Source organism: Battus philenor, unplaced genomic scaffold (assembly GCF_028537555.1).
Source record: "Battus philenor isolate CCGP_79_NKW_IND1 unplaced genomic scaffold, ilBatPhil1.0.hap1 SCAF_22, whole genome shotgun sequence".
Lineage (NCBI taxonomy): Eukaryota > Metazoa > Arthropoda > Insecta > Lepidoptera > Papilionidae > Battus > Battus philenor.
This window is the reverse complement of record NW_027181685.1, coordinates 2,820,994-2,840,401: the sequence shown is the minus strand read 5'-3', so window position 1 is coordinate 2,840,401 and position 19,408 is coordinate 2,820,994. Positions and strand designations below refer to the sequence as shown.

The following is a 19,408-nucleotide window of genomic DNA, read 5'->3' as shown; positions in this document are numbered from 1 at the left end:
TCGCGAGCCACATGTGAGTTTATGAAGGATTATTTTTGGCTTTATTTGTCGAATTGTTCCAACAGTCAGGAAACCGTATTTATATAAATCATTTTATTCCACCTTAAATTTATGTTCATGAAATTTAAATATTGATCACAAGCTGATAGACGCGGAGTAGAAAGGCTTTCAACTAGGTGAACCTACGACTTGAAGTCGCCGGAATTAGCCGGAAGTTGCTGGAAGTCGCCGGAAGTCGCTGGAAGTCGCCGGAAGTCGCTGGATGTGGACAGATCAACACTAGTCATCGTGACATTCTTCGAGGAAGACCTTGCTGAAACACCGATTCGGGCTAAAAAGTGCATCCATCAAACTTTTATTTATGTCTGTAATAAATATAAGCCTTAATATCTTTTAAGTGCGACACGCGAAATATTTTTAAATTTTAAAAAATGTCTCAACTTATCTACAAGCTTGGCTACCCCTGTCTTATACGTAAGTACGTTTTCGTAGCAAGCGCTTGCTGAGCTAATGGTTCACATTATATTAAAACTACGGCAGCATTACTCAGTTCATTCATTACTATTATTCATCTGACTTTCATAATAATAATACTAGAGAGAACTGTACCACGTAAAGAGAAAAAGTATACTCAATAAATATAAATATAGTCATATAGATATACATATTATATTATATTCCACTTAAATCGTGATCCTCAAATGCGTCAAGAGAAGACTGCAATGAGAGCCTAAATTTCATAGAATCTAGCATCAATATGAACTTCCTTATGACATATTAACATATAAATAGGGATATTAAAACGTGTCATAATCCTAAAAGAATCCACAACAAACAGGTCAGGTTTATTTTTCACATTGTATAGTGCTATCGAGACTTTTGATATACATATACAGCATAGCGTGTCCGTTTGTTATCTTGAAACATAATAATGCCAAAAATTGTCACACAGTGTCAAAAAATATTCAATTATTATGGTGTGGTTTAGTTTACTTGAGATCTTCTTTTAGCAACAACTGTGTTTGACTTTATGACTCAAATAATTAACTTAAGAATACTTCTTCATATCCAGATGATGAAGCCAAAGGTTAAAAGTTCCCAGCAAGCCTACATAGACATTTTATTTATGCCTTTTGTTCGTGAATAAATCTTGCATGGGATACACCTCCGCTGTTGTTGTTGCATGGTCTTCTTTAACGCCATTTGTTAAATATACGAGAACGCTTTTGCATACTACCGTAGTTTCAACGGTGGCCTAGTGCCTCAACTCCTTACAATAGAGCTGCAGTCCACCACCCGTCATAAACACGAAAGATTTAGGTCACGCGTCACAGGGCCAGGACATACGTGCTGCGGACCACCCGGAATCTGACGTCAAGGCTATGTTATGGAGGTTTGGTAAGGACTTCGTATAACTCCTTCCGACGTCCAGGTCTCCGATGACTGATGACGAGCTAAGATGTTCTTTCTCTCTCACTCTCAACAGCTTCTTTTTTTGCAGCAGCGCTCCTTGGCCGCTCTAACGAAGCCTGGCAACGAGAGATCCTTCCCCGAAAGTCAGTTAGTTCTTGTCGCAGCTTATCCCAAGCTGTACACTCCTCAAGCGTGTGCTGAGTCTTATCCTCTTCGCTACCACAACGGTGGCAATTTTTTTATTTTTGCCTAGGCCATTTTGTTTACTGAATAAAAACTTTCACCATTTTACTGATTGTAAAGTAAAAGAACGTAAATAACACCACAGACAATTATTACGCAACACTGTTGTGCTAAACGAATAAAAATATAAAAAAGTTACATAATCAGGCAAACGAAACGAGAATCATAGAATAGGCAGAAAAACTTCAAAGGCCGTAAAAAGGCAAGATGGCGGCCGGGCGAAGGCGTTAAAATGAATACGCAGACAAATAAGTTGATTACTTTACCCTGCGGTTCTAACGGATATCGGGAAATTTACGATCGTAGGCATTTATTTGCGGATTTATTTGCCGCTATGAAATATGAAAATGTCTTCGATTCAATTCAATAAACTTTTCGCGCCACAAAAGGCAGATTTAATTCCAGGGTAAGAAAAGGACCAATATTTAGCCACTTCCGCACATGTAGTGGTAGTCGTGCAATGAAATGCACCGCCCGCCAGCCCGCTGATAAATGCGTATGCGGCAACCAATGCAAATCACACAACCGCCACTACCAAATTACTCAACACGTGTTTCACCCCTCCACGGGGTATCTTCAAGAGTTATGTTACACCGATTAGTGCCAAACACAGATTTGACTCTGTTGTTGACACAGCGGGCTGGCGGGCGGTGCATTTCATTGCACGACTACCACTGCATGTGCGGAAGTTGCTAAATGTTGGTCCTTTTCTTACTTAGGATGGACTTCCGCGAGGTAACGCCTGATTGCATTAAATATTTAATTCCATGGTGTACTTAACCTTAGTTTATATTATCTTTTGATTCGTTTCACCTAAACTTTCACTGCTGCCATAGTTACATTTGTAGATTCCGAAGTTTCGAGAAGGCAGGACGCAGAGGGTGTTTACCCTAAAACTTATTTCATGGTTGCGATGCTCGAAGGCTTCCGGGGAAACTCGTGTCGGGCCGCTACCAGATTGAAAGATCGTCAAGTTCTTAGATTGCTTCGGTCGATGAACCTCTTGCAATATCAATTTTAACTTATGGTATAAACCACATTTAATGTTTTTAATATTAACTTGAAAGAAAAATAAAATAAGCGTTCCAACATCTCACTCAAAAACGGTAGAACCGTGTAAACTAACAGAGCTGTGATATTAGTTAAAAAAAATGTCTAAAATTAACAACGCTGTATAGGATTAACACGCGTGCCGCATTTATAAATATTATACAAACCGTTCCGCATTCCGTGCGTCTATAAGGCATATATACAAAGAAACCATGGAAAAAGATTAATTTAAACTTAAATATTGTAATTATGTCAAATCCTACTGGAATCTTCGTAAATCCAAAATGACTACATCATTACTGTATTATTTGGAATTACGCCCTAACTATAGCGTGCGAGTATGCGCTGGTCATGTCCACCGCTCAATTACTTTAGCAGGTTAGTCGGAGGTAGACAAACGTCAAGCCATCTGTTCTCCAACATCTCATGTGCGTTTTGTCAATCGCACCCTCTGTGGTATCATTGCTGACATGCTTGACAGACGGCAACTATCATTTCCGCATAAATTATAGTCCCCTTTGTGATATGTAAGCGGCAAGATGGGAAAGATAGACAAACGTCAAGCCGTCTGTTCTCCAACATCTCATGTGCGTTTTGTCAATCGCATCCTCTGTAGTATCATTGCTGACATACTTCAGACGGCGACTACCATTTTCGCGTATATTATAGTCCCCTTTGTGATATGTAAGCGGCAAGATGGGAAAGGTAGACAAACGTCAAGCCGTCTGTTCTCCAACATCTCATGTGCGTTTTGTCAGTCGCACCCTCTGTAGTATCATTGCTGACATGCTTGACAGGCGGCAACTATCATTTCCGCGTAAATTATAGTCCCCTTTGTGATATGTAAGCGGCAAGATGGGAAAGGTAGACAAACGTCAAGCCGTCTGTTCTCCAACATCTCATGTGCGTTTTGTCAATCGCACCCCGTGTAGTATCATTGCTGACATACTTAACTGACAGCAACTACCATTTCCACGTAAATTATAGTCCCCTTTGTGATATGTAAGCGGCAAGATGTGAAAGGCAGACAACCGTCAAGCCGTCCGTTCTTAGATATTTCGTGTGCGTCTTGTCAATCACCTCCCACACACTTCATGCGTGATAAGAACTTCATTCAAGTAGGCACTAACACGTACAGGTCGATTATTTAAACACTATAAGTAGTAAGCTACCAAACTCTGGAATGCTGATCTACTGAGAAATCAGAAATTAAACAGATTCATAAAATAAAATAATCAACGGTGGTGCTGTGAAGGATTTTATATTAAAAAAACGAGATGGAACACAATTCGACACGTAACAATAAATTTGTTACTTTCTTCAACCTGCATAACCTTTTATGGAATTTCCCTGAAAAAGCCTTCTATAGCGCCTTGTTTGCGTTCGCCGCTGAAGTTTAAAATGTCTTTTCTGACGAGCATGCCTTCGCTAGCTTTGCCTTTTAGACCGGAACTAAATTGTACCCGCGGCGGAGATAGAAAAGCCACCTAAATTACACCTTGCAAAAGAAAAAGTGGAGGGGTATTGTAAATAATATTTATCGAGTCTTTTTTACCTATGTGCTATATTATGTCTAATGTATCTATTATATTTTGTACATAATTCCTGTGTAGAGTATTTTATAACTACATACATAACAGATATTTTAAATAAATTAAACTTAGATGTACTCACTAGACCCTCACGGTATCTTGCTCAATAAAAAAAAAAAACAGAACTACGCAAGAAAACCCGTAGATTTTAAAATTGGACAACTTCACTTCTCATACATTCTCGAAACACCTCGATAGAATTAACTTCCGGAACTGGTAGTAGTGTTATAAGCCAGGAAATAGGAACCAACTTGGTCGAGATTCGGCCCACTACCTTGAGCCAAGTCACTCGATTGAGCGCACGCCGAAAACCGAAACGATCTGGCGACCTCCCAGTCAGGTAAAATAGTAGTATATAGCAGCTACCTGAGTTGGGAGTTCCCCGCGAGTTCTAAGCTTCGCTAACTTAAAATTTATATAAGGCAAGTAGACTATTTTACACTCTGCGCCCTACTACCTTAATAATAATTAATACCCAAATAATTTACAAATACCGTTTACAAGCTAAGGTACATTTAAATGGTTTCATAATACAAAAACAGAGTACAATGGTCAGTTTTATCACACGAGGCTATCCATCCATTTAAAATTTATTTAAGTTATATTATTTCAAATAAATATATACGTTACATACGTATACACGTATCTGAATTTCTTTACATATTTAATACTGTAGTGACCGGCGCTTTTTATTTTCTATTCTCTGGCGGTATAAATATCCCTTGAAATTTATCATTCTATCCAATCTACGCTTTGTCGGAAGAGAGCTTTTTGAAGTTTTACTGAACTTTGTATCTTAAGATATCTATATATATAAAAAGGAATGTTTATCTGTATGTCCGTTATAGAAACACAAATTACGCACTTGATCATGTGATGATCTTTAGCAAAATTATTGTGCATGGACCCGCGAAGGTTTCTAAGTTTGTATGAATAACTTTCGACAGATGGCGCCACTGTCATTACAATGTATTAAATATAAAGCCTTGACAGTTGATGCTTATTTGAATTGAAACAGCGAATGAATGATGACGTTTCGAGTTGTGAGTGAACTAAGAGTTTATGTAAATTGCGAAATTTATGTCCGACTCACATAATTAAAATAAAAAGGAAAAAATAAACAAAATATTTTTTTTTCAAATCCTCGTGGAAAACTCCTCGCGAGGTACAGCCAGTGAATAAATGAATTGTGTGAATTAATTTCGTTTCTTTCACGGCATACATACACGGATTTTCAAAGATATCAGATACAGCGCCTTGTACATTTACAGGGGTCACCAATGTTTGGTATATTACTGTACCCTACATTCATGCTTTCATAGAGATAGTATTCTGGAATACAAAGCCTCCTGACTCTTTTATTACAGTGGTAACATTACAGGGCTATACAATACTACATGATAGTACTAGGTACTTGACTGTTTAATTATAGTTGCTACTAATTATATAACCAAGAGTTCTCAATAGAAAATGGCAGACGTCTTTAATCCGGCAATAAGTTGAATTCCAAGCCCATCGGCGCAGGCGCAGCGGCTATAAACAAACGCCGGAAGCGATCCTTATAAATAAACATGGGGCGTGTGCTCGCCGCGAGCAAACGTTACGCACTAACGGACCGCTACGAATTAACGAGTCCGCTTTGTTACGGCGACGCGATATCGCAGACTATTGTCACAATTATTTTTTTTCTAACTATATTCTTTTCATCGCTATTAGAGTCTTTGAACGTCCACGGCTGGACTAAGACCTCGACCAGCGTCTTCCGACGACATTAACAAAGTCATCTGTACACCTTGTGGGTCAAAGTCCTTCACTGCGCTTGCCCGTTCGTGGTCTTCAGAATCCTGATGGTCTGATTGATGAATCTATGGCCGTCAATGATGGATGATCCTATGGCCATCTGTTCTGCGCGCTATGTGGCTTGCCTACTGCTAATTTCATTCTTCTACGGATTTCCTCAATCCTGAATGGATCTCGTGGAGACAACCCAAGCATATCCTTTTAATTATTCCGAAGAGAAGATTGTCTCTAGTTGGACAGGAAAAGAAGGACTACGTAGCATTTTTGTGGACAAAATAAACAATGTTGCACACAACACTATTTTGCGGTGTGTAAAAAAACACAGTAATTATCCTATTATCTGTAATAATAAGTCCTGATAACACTTCGTAAGTCTCGGATTTCACATGAAAATAACTTAAAAATAGTTTTAAACAGGTGCCTCAATTTCTAAAGTTATTTTTGAGTGGAACTGTCATCTACTTAGTCACATCGATAAAGTAACTGTATCAACGACAAAATTTAAATTTTTTCTTCTTACAAAAAAAATTCCGTGATACAGATAAATAGTGAAGGAGAAACACGTTCACCCATTTCCCACAGTATCACCCGTCCTTGACAAGTGCGGGCGGTGTGACGCGGGCGTTATCTATCGGAAGTGGAGCGTCAATGGAGCCCATAGGCATTCATATCACAATGGCATTCCGATGCCGCGATCAGATACCTAGCGAGCCTTTTGTTTATTTGCTGGAAAATGTATTTATTCTACACATGTCTGTATAAACGTGGAACATATCTATGCGATACATATTGAGGAGCTTAGCGCTTGACAATAAATCTAATATATAAAATTCTCGTGTCACGGTGTTCGAACTTGAACTCCTCTGAAAGGGCTTGACTGATTTTTACCAAATTTAATATGCGTATTCAGTAGGTCTGAGAATCGGCTACTATCTATTTTCTATACCCCTAAGTGATAAAGGTTGTTCACACTTAAAAAACATTTTTTATTTTTTTAACGAAATTTTTTGTTTTTATTTTTTTCATGATACAGCATACAAGAATACATACAACCATAAATTTTCACCCCTCTACGATCAACCCTTATTTTTTATTTGTAAATTAAAATATCAATTTTTTTTTGCAAAACAACGTTTGCGGGATCAGCTAGTAAATATATAATATTTTTATAAAGCAAAATGAAAACGTAGGCTTCCGTACAAATTATGGCTTTTATTTTAAGTGAACAGGCGATCTTGCTGGCAGGGAGGTAATCGGAATATGTAAGTCACTTACAGCCAGTGATATTAGTAATCTTTGGTGAAGACCTATGTCCGGCATTGGACATTAAACGGCAAAAATGATGATGATAAACTTCAGAACGTCTTTAGCATATTCTTCGTAATAAAAGACATACTTTACTTTCGGACCATTTCACACTTATATATTCGTAACATAACTGGTAGCAACATTTAGTAAATTTTGTAAAATAAAAATACACCTATCCCCCGATTTACACGGTAGATACGTTCCTGAGAAAAACGTGTAAATCGAAAAGCTTGCAGAAAATGCATAATTTTTCTATTTAACAGTTGTGATTTTTTTCAATATTTTTAGATGTACACAGAAATAAAAATAAAATGCATTGACAAGTTAAAATGTTTAATATGTTACAGAAACACTGTTTTTTTTATTTAATTACAATACATTAAACAGAAGAACGAAAAAGAAAATACTCTCATTCTTTTTTTCGGAATCGAAGGTTAGAATTCACTTTAATCACTCGAAGTTATTTGTGCCGATTCGATGTTTGAAGCAGAAATATTTACATTATGAGAGTTGGTTATAAAATCGGTTATTAAAACAAAAAAAAACTTATTTGGTAAACCGTGTAAAAGCGAAAACGTGTAAAACAAGTACCGTGTAAATCGGGAGATAGGTGTATATTTTTCTCGAACCGTAACACGTGTACAAAACTTGAGTTCAATTTTTCTATGTAATGTACCGAGCCAAAAATAACGAGGTAGTCTACCGATGTATTTAGATAAGATTAAATCTACAAATGTGTTGCTAAGCGGAAAACATGAGAACGGCCCTACCAACTCGGGAATTTTTTGTTGATAACTCTAAGGCACGAGAAAGATTCTGACAATCATTTAATACTTTTAAAAAAACCGTGTGAAGATTATCGTTGGGTTATTATGTATCGCGTAATAAAATTTATTTTTGTAAGTAATCGTTGTTTATTATTATGAGGTTAATCAATTAAGAAATTAAGTTATTATCATCACGTCAGCCGATAGAGACCCACTCCAAGGTCCAGAGGCCTCAAAGATCACAATGATAACTGGTCATGTGCTGCCCGCATCCAGGGACTTGCTGCGACGACATAGTCTGTCTACAGGGAGGACCTACCCACACCGCATCTACTAAGTCGTAATCTTTACCCGCGAACCTTTCAGCTCTAACGGACGTTGCTTGCTTGCCACTTTAAACGAGCAATTCTTCTATCTATGTCGGTCTTGTTCTACGGATCTTATTTCTAATTTGATCTTCTAGCGAAGCCCCGAGTATAGCCCTCTCTATCGCTCTTTGATCTTGAACCTTCTTGTAAGGCACATCGTAAACGAACGAATGAAGTATTTATTATGTCTGGGTAGCACTAAATACAACAACACAAATTGCATGGAGTTGTTGCTAAGAATCCAAAGCTGAAACTTTATGATTGGTACACACTGACCTCGTCCGCGGGCTTGGTGGGCGTGATGGCGACGGTCTCGTTGAAGCAGAGGCAGGCGCAGTAGTGCCTGTTCGCGTCCACGTCCGTCAGCACGGAGACGTAGAAGCGCGGCTCCGAGCGCTCCGTCGACAGCGCCCATCCTTGCGGCTGGCAGAACCACTCGATGCCGTCGTGGAACGGGGTGTCGTCCCAGTTCGTCTCCGGGAAACGCTGGAGTATGACGCCGTTGCTTAAACCGCCCCCTGAAACAATGTGCTGTCATCAGTATTTTTATAACTGACGTACCGATCATATTGGGCAAATTAATAATGGTCATCAATTAATAACTAATGGCCAAGTTGAAACGCCCATAACTAATAATCAAGTTTATATATCTATTTAATGTATCAAATTCTGTTATTTATACTTCCACTGTTACCATACTATAGTTGTCTGGAAGAAATTGTCTCGCGTGATAAGACCGCCCATTGTACTTTTTCTTTACTATTAAGCATTTATGAAATTTTTTAACGTGTACAATAAAGAATATTTACTATCTAACTAAATAATCTTGTTTAAATAGAAATGTAGTTGACAATGTTAAATATCAATAATAATCATAACTTCAATGTTTATTAAATAAACTTTACACTAGTGTTTCCCAACGTGAAGCCCACAGAAGGGCAATTTGTAAGTAGAGTCGAAACGAGTTTAACCCATTCGCTCTAATATAAAAATGATAAATGTTTCATAGGGGGGCGTAAGAATTTTTGAAAGGCTATGTTGGAACATGGCAAAAAAGTTAGAAAATATTGTTTTAGACCTATTAATATAGTTTGTAATTATTATTATTTTTTGCGCGACGCAATAAGCTTCCCTACATCATTTGCTAGCTAATACATAAAGGTTAAAATAAGTATCTACAGTTGTAATATAATACGGTTGTGAAACTCTTGTTAGCTATAATACAAAACTTTATGGTTTTTTAAATGGTACAATGTTACCTAACCGCTTTTCATATAATTAACATAAAACATTATAATTACTATGGAAATATAATTCTCCTGCCAGGATGGAGAAGTACCGATGAGGGATATATAATTTTTTTTAATTTTAAGCCGTAACACAGATTTCCTGGGGTTTTTTCAACCATTAGTAAGAGGTAGTTTAAATGGTCCTCCTTTTAGCCCATAGAACGCCCTTCTAAGGCACAGAAAGATATCTAAATATCTGATATCATAGATATCTATGGGGGATATAAAAAATCACCACGCTTGGTAGACGATTTTAGTCCGTGGACCGCTGTTTCCACGGGCTCAATTTCGATGAAGCTGTATAAAGCCTAATCCGGCTAGCAGCATAACATCATTCACAACTAATGGAAATGGTAGGCGGGTTAGCAACAGTAGTGTGCTGGCATTGTACGCAGAGGATGCTGCTGCCCATCAGGTAAATTTGTTTGTGAGCAGTCGCAATCCTATATAATTAATGCCATAAGTGTTAACTATACAAGATTGTATCCCAGGGATTCAAACTCGCGAATTAAGATCGTAAGTCATGGCTCTTACTGATGTGCTACCAATGCTCAGTATAGAGTTAACTGAGAATGTTAAAAGCATATAGTATTCTTGATAACGATTTATAAAATTGAGCCAATCCTTCCAAGTAGTGTTTAATATATAAATAAATAATCTTTGTAAGACGTTAATGTATATATATAAATTACAATCTAAATTATTATCTAACCGCAAACACAACTTTTTATAAAAGGCCAAATTTCTAACAAAACCTTATACCGAGAGTCGGCCAGCAACGAATCGGTACGTAATAAAACAAAAGTAAATGACCAATCAGCTTCAATAAAAATATGAATAAAGTCCAATTGAAATAGAGTCAAATGGTACAGTTTGCAACGCATTACACTGAAATTATTATCTATTCATATACTGATATGTGTTTGTGTGTTTTTTGTGTGCGTGTGTTTTTGTGTGCTTGTGGGTGTGTGTGCGTGTGTGCTTGTGGGTGTGTGTGCGTGTGTGCTTGTGGGTGTGTGTACGTGTGTGCGTGCGTGTGAGCGTGCGTGTGTGCGTGCGTGCGAGCGTGCGTGCGTACGTGTGCATTCTCCGACATCGCTTTTATGTTAAAACAAACTTAATTTGGTGCACATAATTTAGGCAATTATAGGAATCGACCTACAAAAGGCAATTGCCTCTTGTAGGTCGACACACCTAAAAGCTATAAGAGATTTAAATGAGTGAAAGTGCAGCATTTGCAGTAACTGTTTCTATCTTTCAAAATGTCGCTTCATATATATATTTACGTATGATGTAACTTCACAATACTTTAACTTTGGACGACACGGAGAGTAAGACAAAAGCATTCACGAACTATTTTCTCAGAACTAACTCTGAAACTAGGAATTTATGCCAAACTGTGACGGTGCTGCTACAGGCCATGATATTTTCTGACGTAAGACAAAGCATAAGCCTGAACTTTTACGAAGGTCTAGATTGATGAGCTAGTACGCTACCGAAACCGCTGTACCGCGCCTGAGGGAATCGCGGCGAGGTGGGGAAAAATGGGCATGAACTGCCGCCGCGGGCTTCGACTGCGAACTGGAAAAGGAGAGGCCGATACTGCCCTCCGTCCCCTCTCGATTATATCTAAGGTGCAATACATACAACGTTATCAGTAGCACTATAGGAACTTTTGACTCAGTGTGGAGACTATAAGGTTAACAAAGAAATGAACTAATATCTAGCTACTTCTGCTATGTAGCAGTAGTTATGCAATGAATTGCGCCGCCCGTCCGCCAGCTGATAAATGCGCATGCTTTAAACAATACAAAACACAACTACCACCGGTAATCTTCTCTACACGTGTTTCACCCCGCAACGGGGCATCCTCAGGGAATATTAGACCGACCAGTTCCAAAGACCGAGGCGCAATTCATTGCAAGACTACTGCTGCATAGCGGAAGTAGCTAGATATTAGTTCCTTTCTTAGTTAGGATGGACTTCCGCGAGGTAACGCCTGAGAACAAAGTTTATAAATGTCTTTAATACGGTATTTAGTATTAAATTCCTTTTCAAACTTCGTTAATACTTAAAAATCCTTTACGCTGAAGTAAGTTCTCCTAATTCTTTTTAAAATAATTGATAATAATTAACGTTAGTGCATGACTCGTCTTCGTAGCAACCTTTGGGGCAGATCTATGCCTTGCAGTAGGTTTCTATCAGCTGACGTAATAATGAAAATGATGTCGAGAGAAATTAACATCCTTTTTAATCATTGCATCACAACTTTTACTTTTTTTAACGATTACTGTTAGCAACTGACTGGGTCACATAAAACCTCTTTATATTTTTATTCGTTTTCTATATTTTTTATATCGACAGCTTGTGTCGCGTAGAAGTTTTTGGTTATACGTTTGTTCTGTCAGTCTATTACGTATTATTTTAATTTCACCTAGTTTTGAAGAATTATAATTTAATTGCCAATATTATTTGAATTTATTTAATCCGTTTATACAGACCACACGCTCGCAAATTCACTCATATAACACGCAATCCGTTAATTCAGCTATGAAATGATCTATTTAGGTAAGTGCTAAAAAATTTCATAACGGAAAAATAGCATAATAATTCGCGATATATATTATGCACACACAAAAACGTTAATTTGCCGTTTGAAGGCGGTCAAGGTCGAACCTGCGCACTCTAACATTCGACATTCGTTCAAGCGAAAATAGATATTTAATTTAGGAAATTTACACTTTTAAGTGTTATTGTAGCGTAGCATATTTATAAAGAAGACGCGCACTTTATAACAGGCCAGATATTAGATTCGTTATGTCGAACAAACCCGTTTAGATCACGCTCCGTGGAAACGTTGAGTTTCTATTCCAATTAACGCTGTTGTTTGAATGTACAACACGCACCTGATTTGTATTGATTGTAAACCAAATGTACGTAGCGGTCATGTTCTATATATTAACTCATATATTAAAATAGTTATATGTCATGTTTTCCTTATTCGAAAAAGGAACAAGGAAACTGCAGCGAAGCGTAAATTACAAAATTTGGTACTGTGCTCTTATCACTGTGTTATACATGTTTTAACACAAACGAGACGCTTTAGAGTGATGCGATAACCGGATAGTTGGGGGCGATATGCGGAAAATTATGTCAAAGGAATTTGTTAATACAGACATGACCAAAATAGAATTATAATAATAGACTGACATTGAAAATATTTAGATATGCATAAATGTTGATAACAAGATGGATGCCTATATAATTGTTTTTTTTTTTTTTACTCTCGTCCCCCTATCTTGTTAGAAATAGGGTTTTTAAGGATCTCTTATTATTTTCATGCTCTCGTTTTTTTTTTTATGCTATTCTGTCTGTCATTCCTCTTAAGATTTATCTTTCCTTTCATTCTTTTCCATACATATTTTCGTTCATTCGTTGTTCTCCTTGTAAAGCAAGCTATGCCAATTCTCATGTGAAACGTCAACGTGGCTGTCCCAAGCAAACCTGACGCTGCACCGTACATACAAAAGTAAAACACGTCCAGCCTACGAAAACGAAGAATCCATCAGAAAATTTAATAGCGACCTTTTTCACCGCTGCATAAGACACAGAATCCTAAGTCAACACTAGCAATGTGTTCGTAAGACAATTAAAAAAGTATTTTTATGTGGTGAATAGGAATCGAATAAAGTCTGTCATTATAGCTGTCAGCATAGCTCAAACCATACGGACTTGTCACTTTCGTAGATCAGAAACTAATAGAAAAAACCTTTTACTCCATTCAAGTAGACTTCTACTTATCCTATCTTATTAGCAAAAAACACTTCAGCGATATAATGTAGTGCGAGTATGTAATATGATAAAATGAGTACATCATTAAAAGCCTTAAAAAACTAAATGGCATATCAAATTTTTCTCATTGATAACTTCATAGAATATTTGAATATTTTAAATATATTTCGATGGCTACAAATCACAGAAAACTATATTCGTTAGCATATTGATGGTACTACAAAAGTTACGTTCCGTGTGCCTGTATGTTCATAATTCCGGCAAGCTATAAACATCCTTCGAATGTAGATAAGGTTCAAGACCCCATTTAAAAATCCTGGCAAGCAAACAGCTCAGTCTAAAACGCTGCTCGCAGCCATTCAGCGCCCGCAGCGCTCCATGGACTTGAGAGAGTTGTAATTATCTTTTCAAGACAACGTAGTACAGTAATACCCCGCTTTACGCGAGGGATACGTTCCAAAAAATATCGCGTTAACTGAAATTCGCGTATAACGAGGTTTATGATTTAACATAGTCAAAAATTACTACAAAAAAATACAAATCATTTTAATCAATCGCTTTAATTCTAGGAACACTTTATGCAACACATACTCTTATTTTTTACGGAAAAATACATCTATATTGTCCTTTGGGTAACGTTTTGTTTGCGTTCTTGTAAAATACGTTCATAACACCCAACACTGCTTTTAATTGTTTGACAGATGGTCAAGACACCATAGAGAAGTTTATGACTACATTATATTTATATGCACTCTTTCGCGTAATTCGAGGCATTTGAGCGCGAAATTTGCAATTCGCGTTATAGTGAAACCGCGTATAACGGGGTCGCGTAAAGCGGGGTATTACTGTAACTACACAGAGGGATCCCCTCTTCACCTCTTAACTTATTTTTTTAGACAGAAAATATCACATTTTATATGTAACCTCTAATATTCTTTTTATAATAAATCTTTATTTTATTACAATAAAAAGATAAGTGTTTCGTTTTAATAGAAAAAAAAAACATATTTTGCGAGCATTTCATATATCTTAATACATATAGATATACGTTTGCTACTCACATACGTACGCACACATATATATCGTGTAGTACTAGTACATCTTTACAGAAAAATGTAGAGAAGTTTGTAGATTTACTTTTAGTTCTCCACTTTCATCTACCTGAATATTCCTATCATAATTCACATCGATAATCTTCATTTTGATTTTTTTTTATATAAATTACCCGAGTAAACATAATAGATCGTCTTTAGCCAAAAAAAATCTTTAAAGTACATTAAGATATTTTAATTATTATCACTATTATATCTATTATAAGTATTCTCACCGAAAAAAATAATAACTAGGCGTTTTCATTCATAACATTGTTTCGCTAATAAGTGAGATACTCTTTTTAAATATAACAAAAAACACGTCCGTATTATCTGAAGAGTTTGTTTCAACTGGTGAATATAAACACGGCTTTCTAATTTACTATCATCTAATTGTTCGATACACTGAAATAAAATATATTGCAGCTTGCTTATCATAAAACTTCTGCCATATGACTTCAAGATCTTTTTGGTTAAAATATTAATAACATTTTTTTTCAAACTAATTTTGACATTTAATATCTTGGAGATACTGCTTTTCAAAGAGAACAATAATTGAATATTTATAAAGTAATTTGCGTAAGATTGCGGTTATTTAAATCGCCCGAGTGCGGATCATTCTACGAGTTCTAATCTTAGACCATTAATCTAACGTCGGGAACCGCTGGGCAGCAGCGAGGCCAGTTCCCGGTGGACCTAATTAAGTATGCGCGGTCGTGGCCCTGCTTTACTGGAAACCGCAATAAACTTTCGCATCACGTCTCGTCCCCGAAATTCCGCTGACCGAACGAGACAAGTTACTCTAAAAGTATGTTAACGCGCCACAGAGCAGTTAAGCAGCGGGCAAAGTTTAATGGAGTTAAAATTAAATGAACGTATGACGTACGAAACTCTAGTAGAGTGACAACAAAATGAAAACTGTCTGGAGTGATGGTCCTTGTGAAGTCACTGGTCCACTGAATGGCTTCTGAGCCACGTTAATTTTTTTTACGTATGAATAGTTTATTATAGTAAAAAAAAAATTAAACAAACTACATAGCGTTTTCTGATCGTCAAGAGGATATCACCTGCATTGCAATCCATTGCGGGCTATAAATCCATTCCTACAATATTATTACAAATTTTTGCAACAACATGAAGTGTATTTCGAATCGAATTAAAACAACGAGTAGTGTGTACAATGAAGGAAAAATATTGTTAGTCAATATAAATACAGTCCCCGGCGATAAATATTGCACATAGACCTTTGGAAAGAGACAATCGGCTAATTTCGGCTTCGTAGATCGTTATCTCTGTCGCACGAAATACAACGACTGACAAAACTTCACCTAGTATGTGACAAAGACTAGTATGTGACTCTGCAAAGCCGATATTAGCGGATTGTCTCTTTTCAAAGGTCTGTGTGCAATTTTTATCGCCGGGTACTGTAATATAGTATTATCAAGAAACTTAATTAATAATTTGTAAATAATTACAATATTTAATAAGGTGAATTTGCCTATGAATATTTGTACTGTTGCTAGCTGCAAGTCTCTCTATTAATGTTGACAATAAAAAATATTGTGTAGTGTAGTGTAGAGGAAATAGTTTGACGTGAAGTCTTGCCAATTACAAAGTGACATTAACCCGGTGTCTTGAAATTCAAAGGCAATTAGTATTCCGGTATGTAATAATTTTATAAAAGGTAATTTTATTTTTCTTCAATGGCAACACTGCTCCACCCCGTCACTCTTTTGTGACATCTTCTGGTAAAAGGATTGAGAGTAGTAGAGTTGAAACAGCGTTTTGATTATTGAGTCGCAAGCTCGGTCACTCGTTCGATAACAATCAAAGTGATAAGTTGTCTAGTGGAACCGAAGAGAAGAAAGATTTATACACGGTTCTTAAATACGAATATTTAATAGTAACCTTTTTTTATGCTTATTTACAAAGGTCGCATTTTCTTTAAAACCACATATGTTGGTTACCTACCGAGACCAAATGTACATGCCGAGTTACCCGTAGGTAGAAATAAAGCTAAAAATATGAGATCATCGCAGGTAGCCGTCCTGGGGAGCGTAGGTAGACTTTATGGACGATCACTGTGTAAAATATCGGACACCAAATTAAAAGTCCAACGGCAGACTTTAAAATAATTTACCCGAAAAGTTTAAAGGGATATATTACATTCGATGATGTTTATTAACCCGACCGGAACACAATTACCGCGCATTAGTTACCTGTACGTAATAACAAGGTCGCTGTAAAAAGGTTTTACTAATCTTTAATGCTTTTATTAAACTTGGGCCTTTGGAATTCAGGGGCCTAAGATTTTACCAGTAGAATAAAACCGGGTGCCTCTGTGATCAAAGTCATGTTAGTTATTTTATAATTAATATAACCTTAATAAAAAAAATTAGTTCAATGTGTTTAAGTACCTACGCTAATACAGGGTTATTAAACAGACTGGTAGGTATAAAAGCTTTAAGTGTGAATTTATAGCACATCAATCAACTGGCAATTAATAATGTTCTGCTCCTTATCCAAAAAAAAAATATTTTTTCATGAATAATAAATAACACGATAACATAGTAAAATAGAGTTTTAAAAATTCGGACTACTTTGTATTAAAATTTATATTGGTTTCTATTATCCTATAGCAGACATTGATCTATTAGTTTTTTTTTAATTTTGTAGTTAGTAGTGTCAGAAGTTATTGGCTTGCCACAATCCAATATAAAAAAAATAATTATCGTAAAATTTGTGATATCAATCGTATTTATAGCGAAGCAATTGTTTAACGTGAATCACGTGTAGAGTAAGGCCAACTGTCAAACGAACAACTGTCACGAATTTAAAAGCGAACTATGCGCAAAGTCCAAAACTTACTAAAACAACGCGTAACTCGAAAGCGAATTGTCAAATACGCAAAGTCGAAAGTCAACTGTCAAACCAGCATAGTCGAAAGCAAACTGTCAAACCAGCATAGTCGAAAGCAAACTGTCAAACCAGCATAGTCGAAAGCGAACTGTCAAACCAGCATAGTCGAAAGCGTTATGTGAAATGTGCAAAATTCTATAATCATTATATTTTCTGAAATTATTCAAGTTTATTCCCATATTTATTAATCTTCTTTTGTAACGAACTTTCTACATAGAAAACTAATAAAGAGTCGATGAATGAAAACAGTAAACAAGTTCTCAAGTTACCAAAGGAAATTAGTATTTATTTTTATTAAATATGAGACAGAACTTGTAAAAGCATGGCTTCTTAGTGGGAACGTTATCGAGGTGACTGACCTTCGGTGATCACGTTATTAAGTGAACATAACGTATAGTTATAAAAACAAAGATGGTCGAAACGGAGCTGTGCGTCTTTGTTAGTGAAGGTCGACCGGTGATCTATGAAGTATCGACGCAATAAGCTGCTTCAATAACAGTCAGCGCAAAGTAGAAACTTTACTAATCGTGATTACTCCACGCATTGTGTGCACTCACCTTAAGGCCTCTTGTAGGGCGCGGGCAAAGTTCAAGCGGATTGCGAGATAACCTAATTTAAGCTTAACCCTTTCAGTGCTGAGCGAAAAAGATGTGCCTACGCGTGAATAACCGGTCGAATTTCATAGTTTTCCAAGGTTTTGGAAAATGCGTATAAAAACCTAAAAAGAAACAATATTTACACGATTCAAAGAGAAATGTACTTTGGATGAAGTAGAGAACAAAACATTGACTAATTACTCTCTACGCATTAAAAATTATGTAAATGGAAAAGGTATAAATATTCATAAAAATAGTAAAAGTTGAGTTCTGTCTTACACAACGTATTTGCATATACAAATAGTCATCTTTTCATCATATTTTTATATGGACTAATTATTATGAAATATAACTTGAAACGGTTCGATAAGAGCCCAAAACCACAGCAAATGACGCCGCAGCTTGTATGTCGCTGGAGCGGCAACCATCGGTGTTTAGCGAAAAACAAATCAAAAAATTATTCATCAACCTCTATAGAAAAATTATAAATATAGCTATAGAAAGAAACAAAAACTAAATATTGCAAAGAAATAGAACTAATAAAGACAAAATAAAAGCAAAATAATATAGTAATACTGTGAAATAGAATAATTATATTACCTAAGTAAAAATGTGATATACAATAAAAATAGTATTTATGAAAATGTAAAAAGAAATGAGGAATGAATGAAAGGCGATACAGAGCGAAAGGGAAAGACAGTAGAATTGTGGAATGAAATAAACGACCGAAAGATAATGTGACGTGCGAAAGAAGAGAACGAAAATAAAAAATAATCTGTGAAAAATTAAATAAATTTGCACAAAAAGCCTATCCACAACAGATAGGGGGTACGAGAGGCCCCCAATAGCGGGGGCCATAAAAAAAAAACCATCGGTGTTTATGTTAGATTTCGGTACCTCCATATTCGGTCGTCTTCCACAGAGTTAAAATGAAAACGTATATTTTTAATTCTCTCATAATGAAATTAGATCATTTATTTTACGTATTACCAATTTATTTTGAAATATAGTTCTTCCGTAATGCGAATAGTAAAGCGCTGCGAAGCGCGGGCCGATATATTGGCTCCGGCACTTCTCGCCAGTGGCACTAAAAGGGTTAAAGTATAAATTCCTAATAATTTAATTCATTTATTTTAAATTATTTCAACATCATCATATTAATTTGTAGACACCCACTGCA

The 19,408-nt window shown here is 36.4% G+C and overlaps 1 protein-coding gene across 1 annotated transcript in view; it reads right to left on the bottom strand.

Annotated features, from left to right (window-relative positions):
* Sbf (SET domain binding factor) overlaps nucleotides 1-19,408 on the bottom strand; it is a 113,550-nt gene that overhangs the window by 84,681 nt on the left and 9,461 nt on the right. Inside the window, exon 2 of the mRNA XM_068767134.1 lies at nucleotides 8,818-9,059. Within this exon, the coding sequence (XP_068623235.1) occupies nucleotides 8,818-9,059 (242 nt within the window). The remainder of the gene's footprint in view (nucleotides 1-8,817; nucleotides 9,060-19,408) is intronic.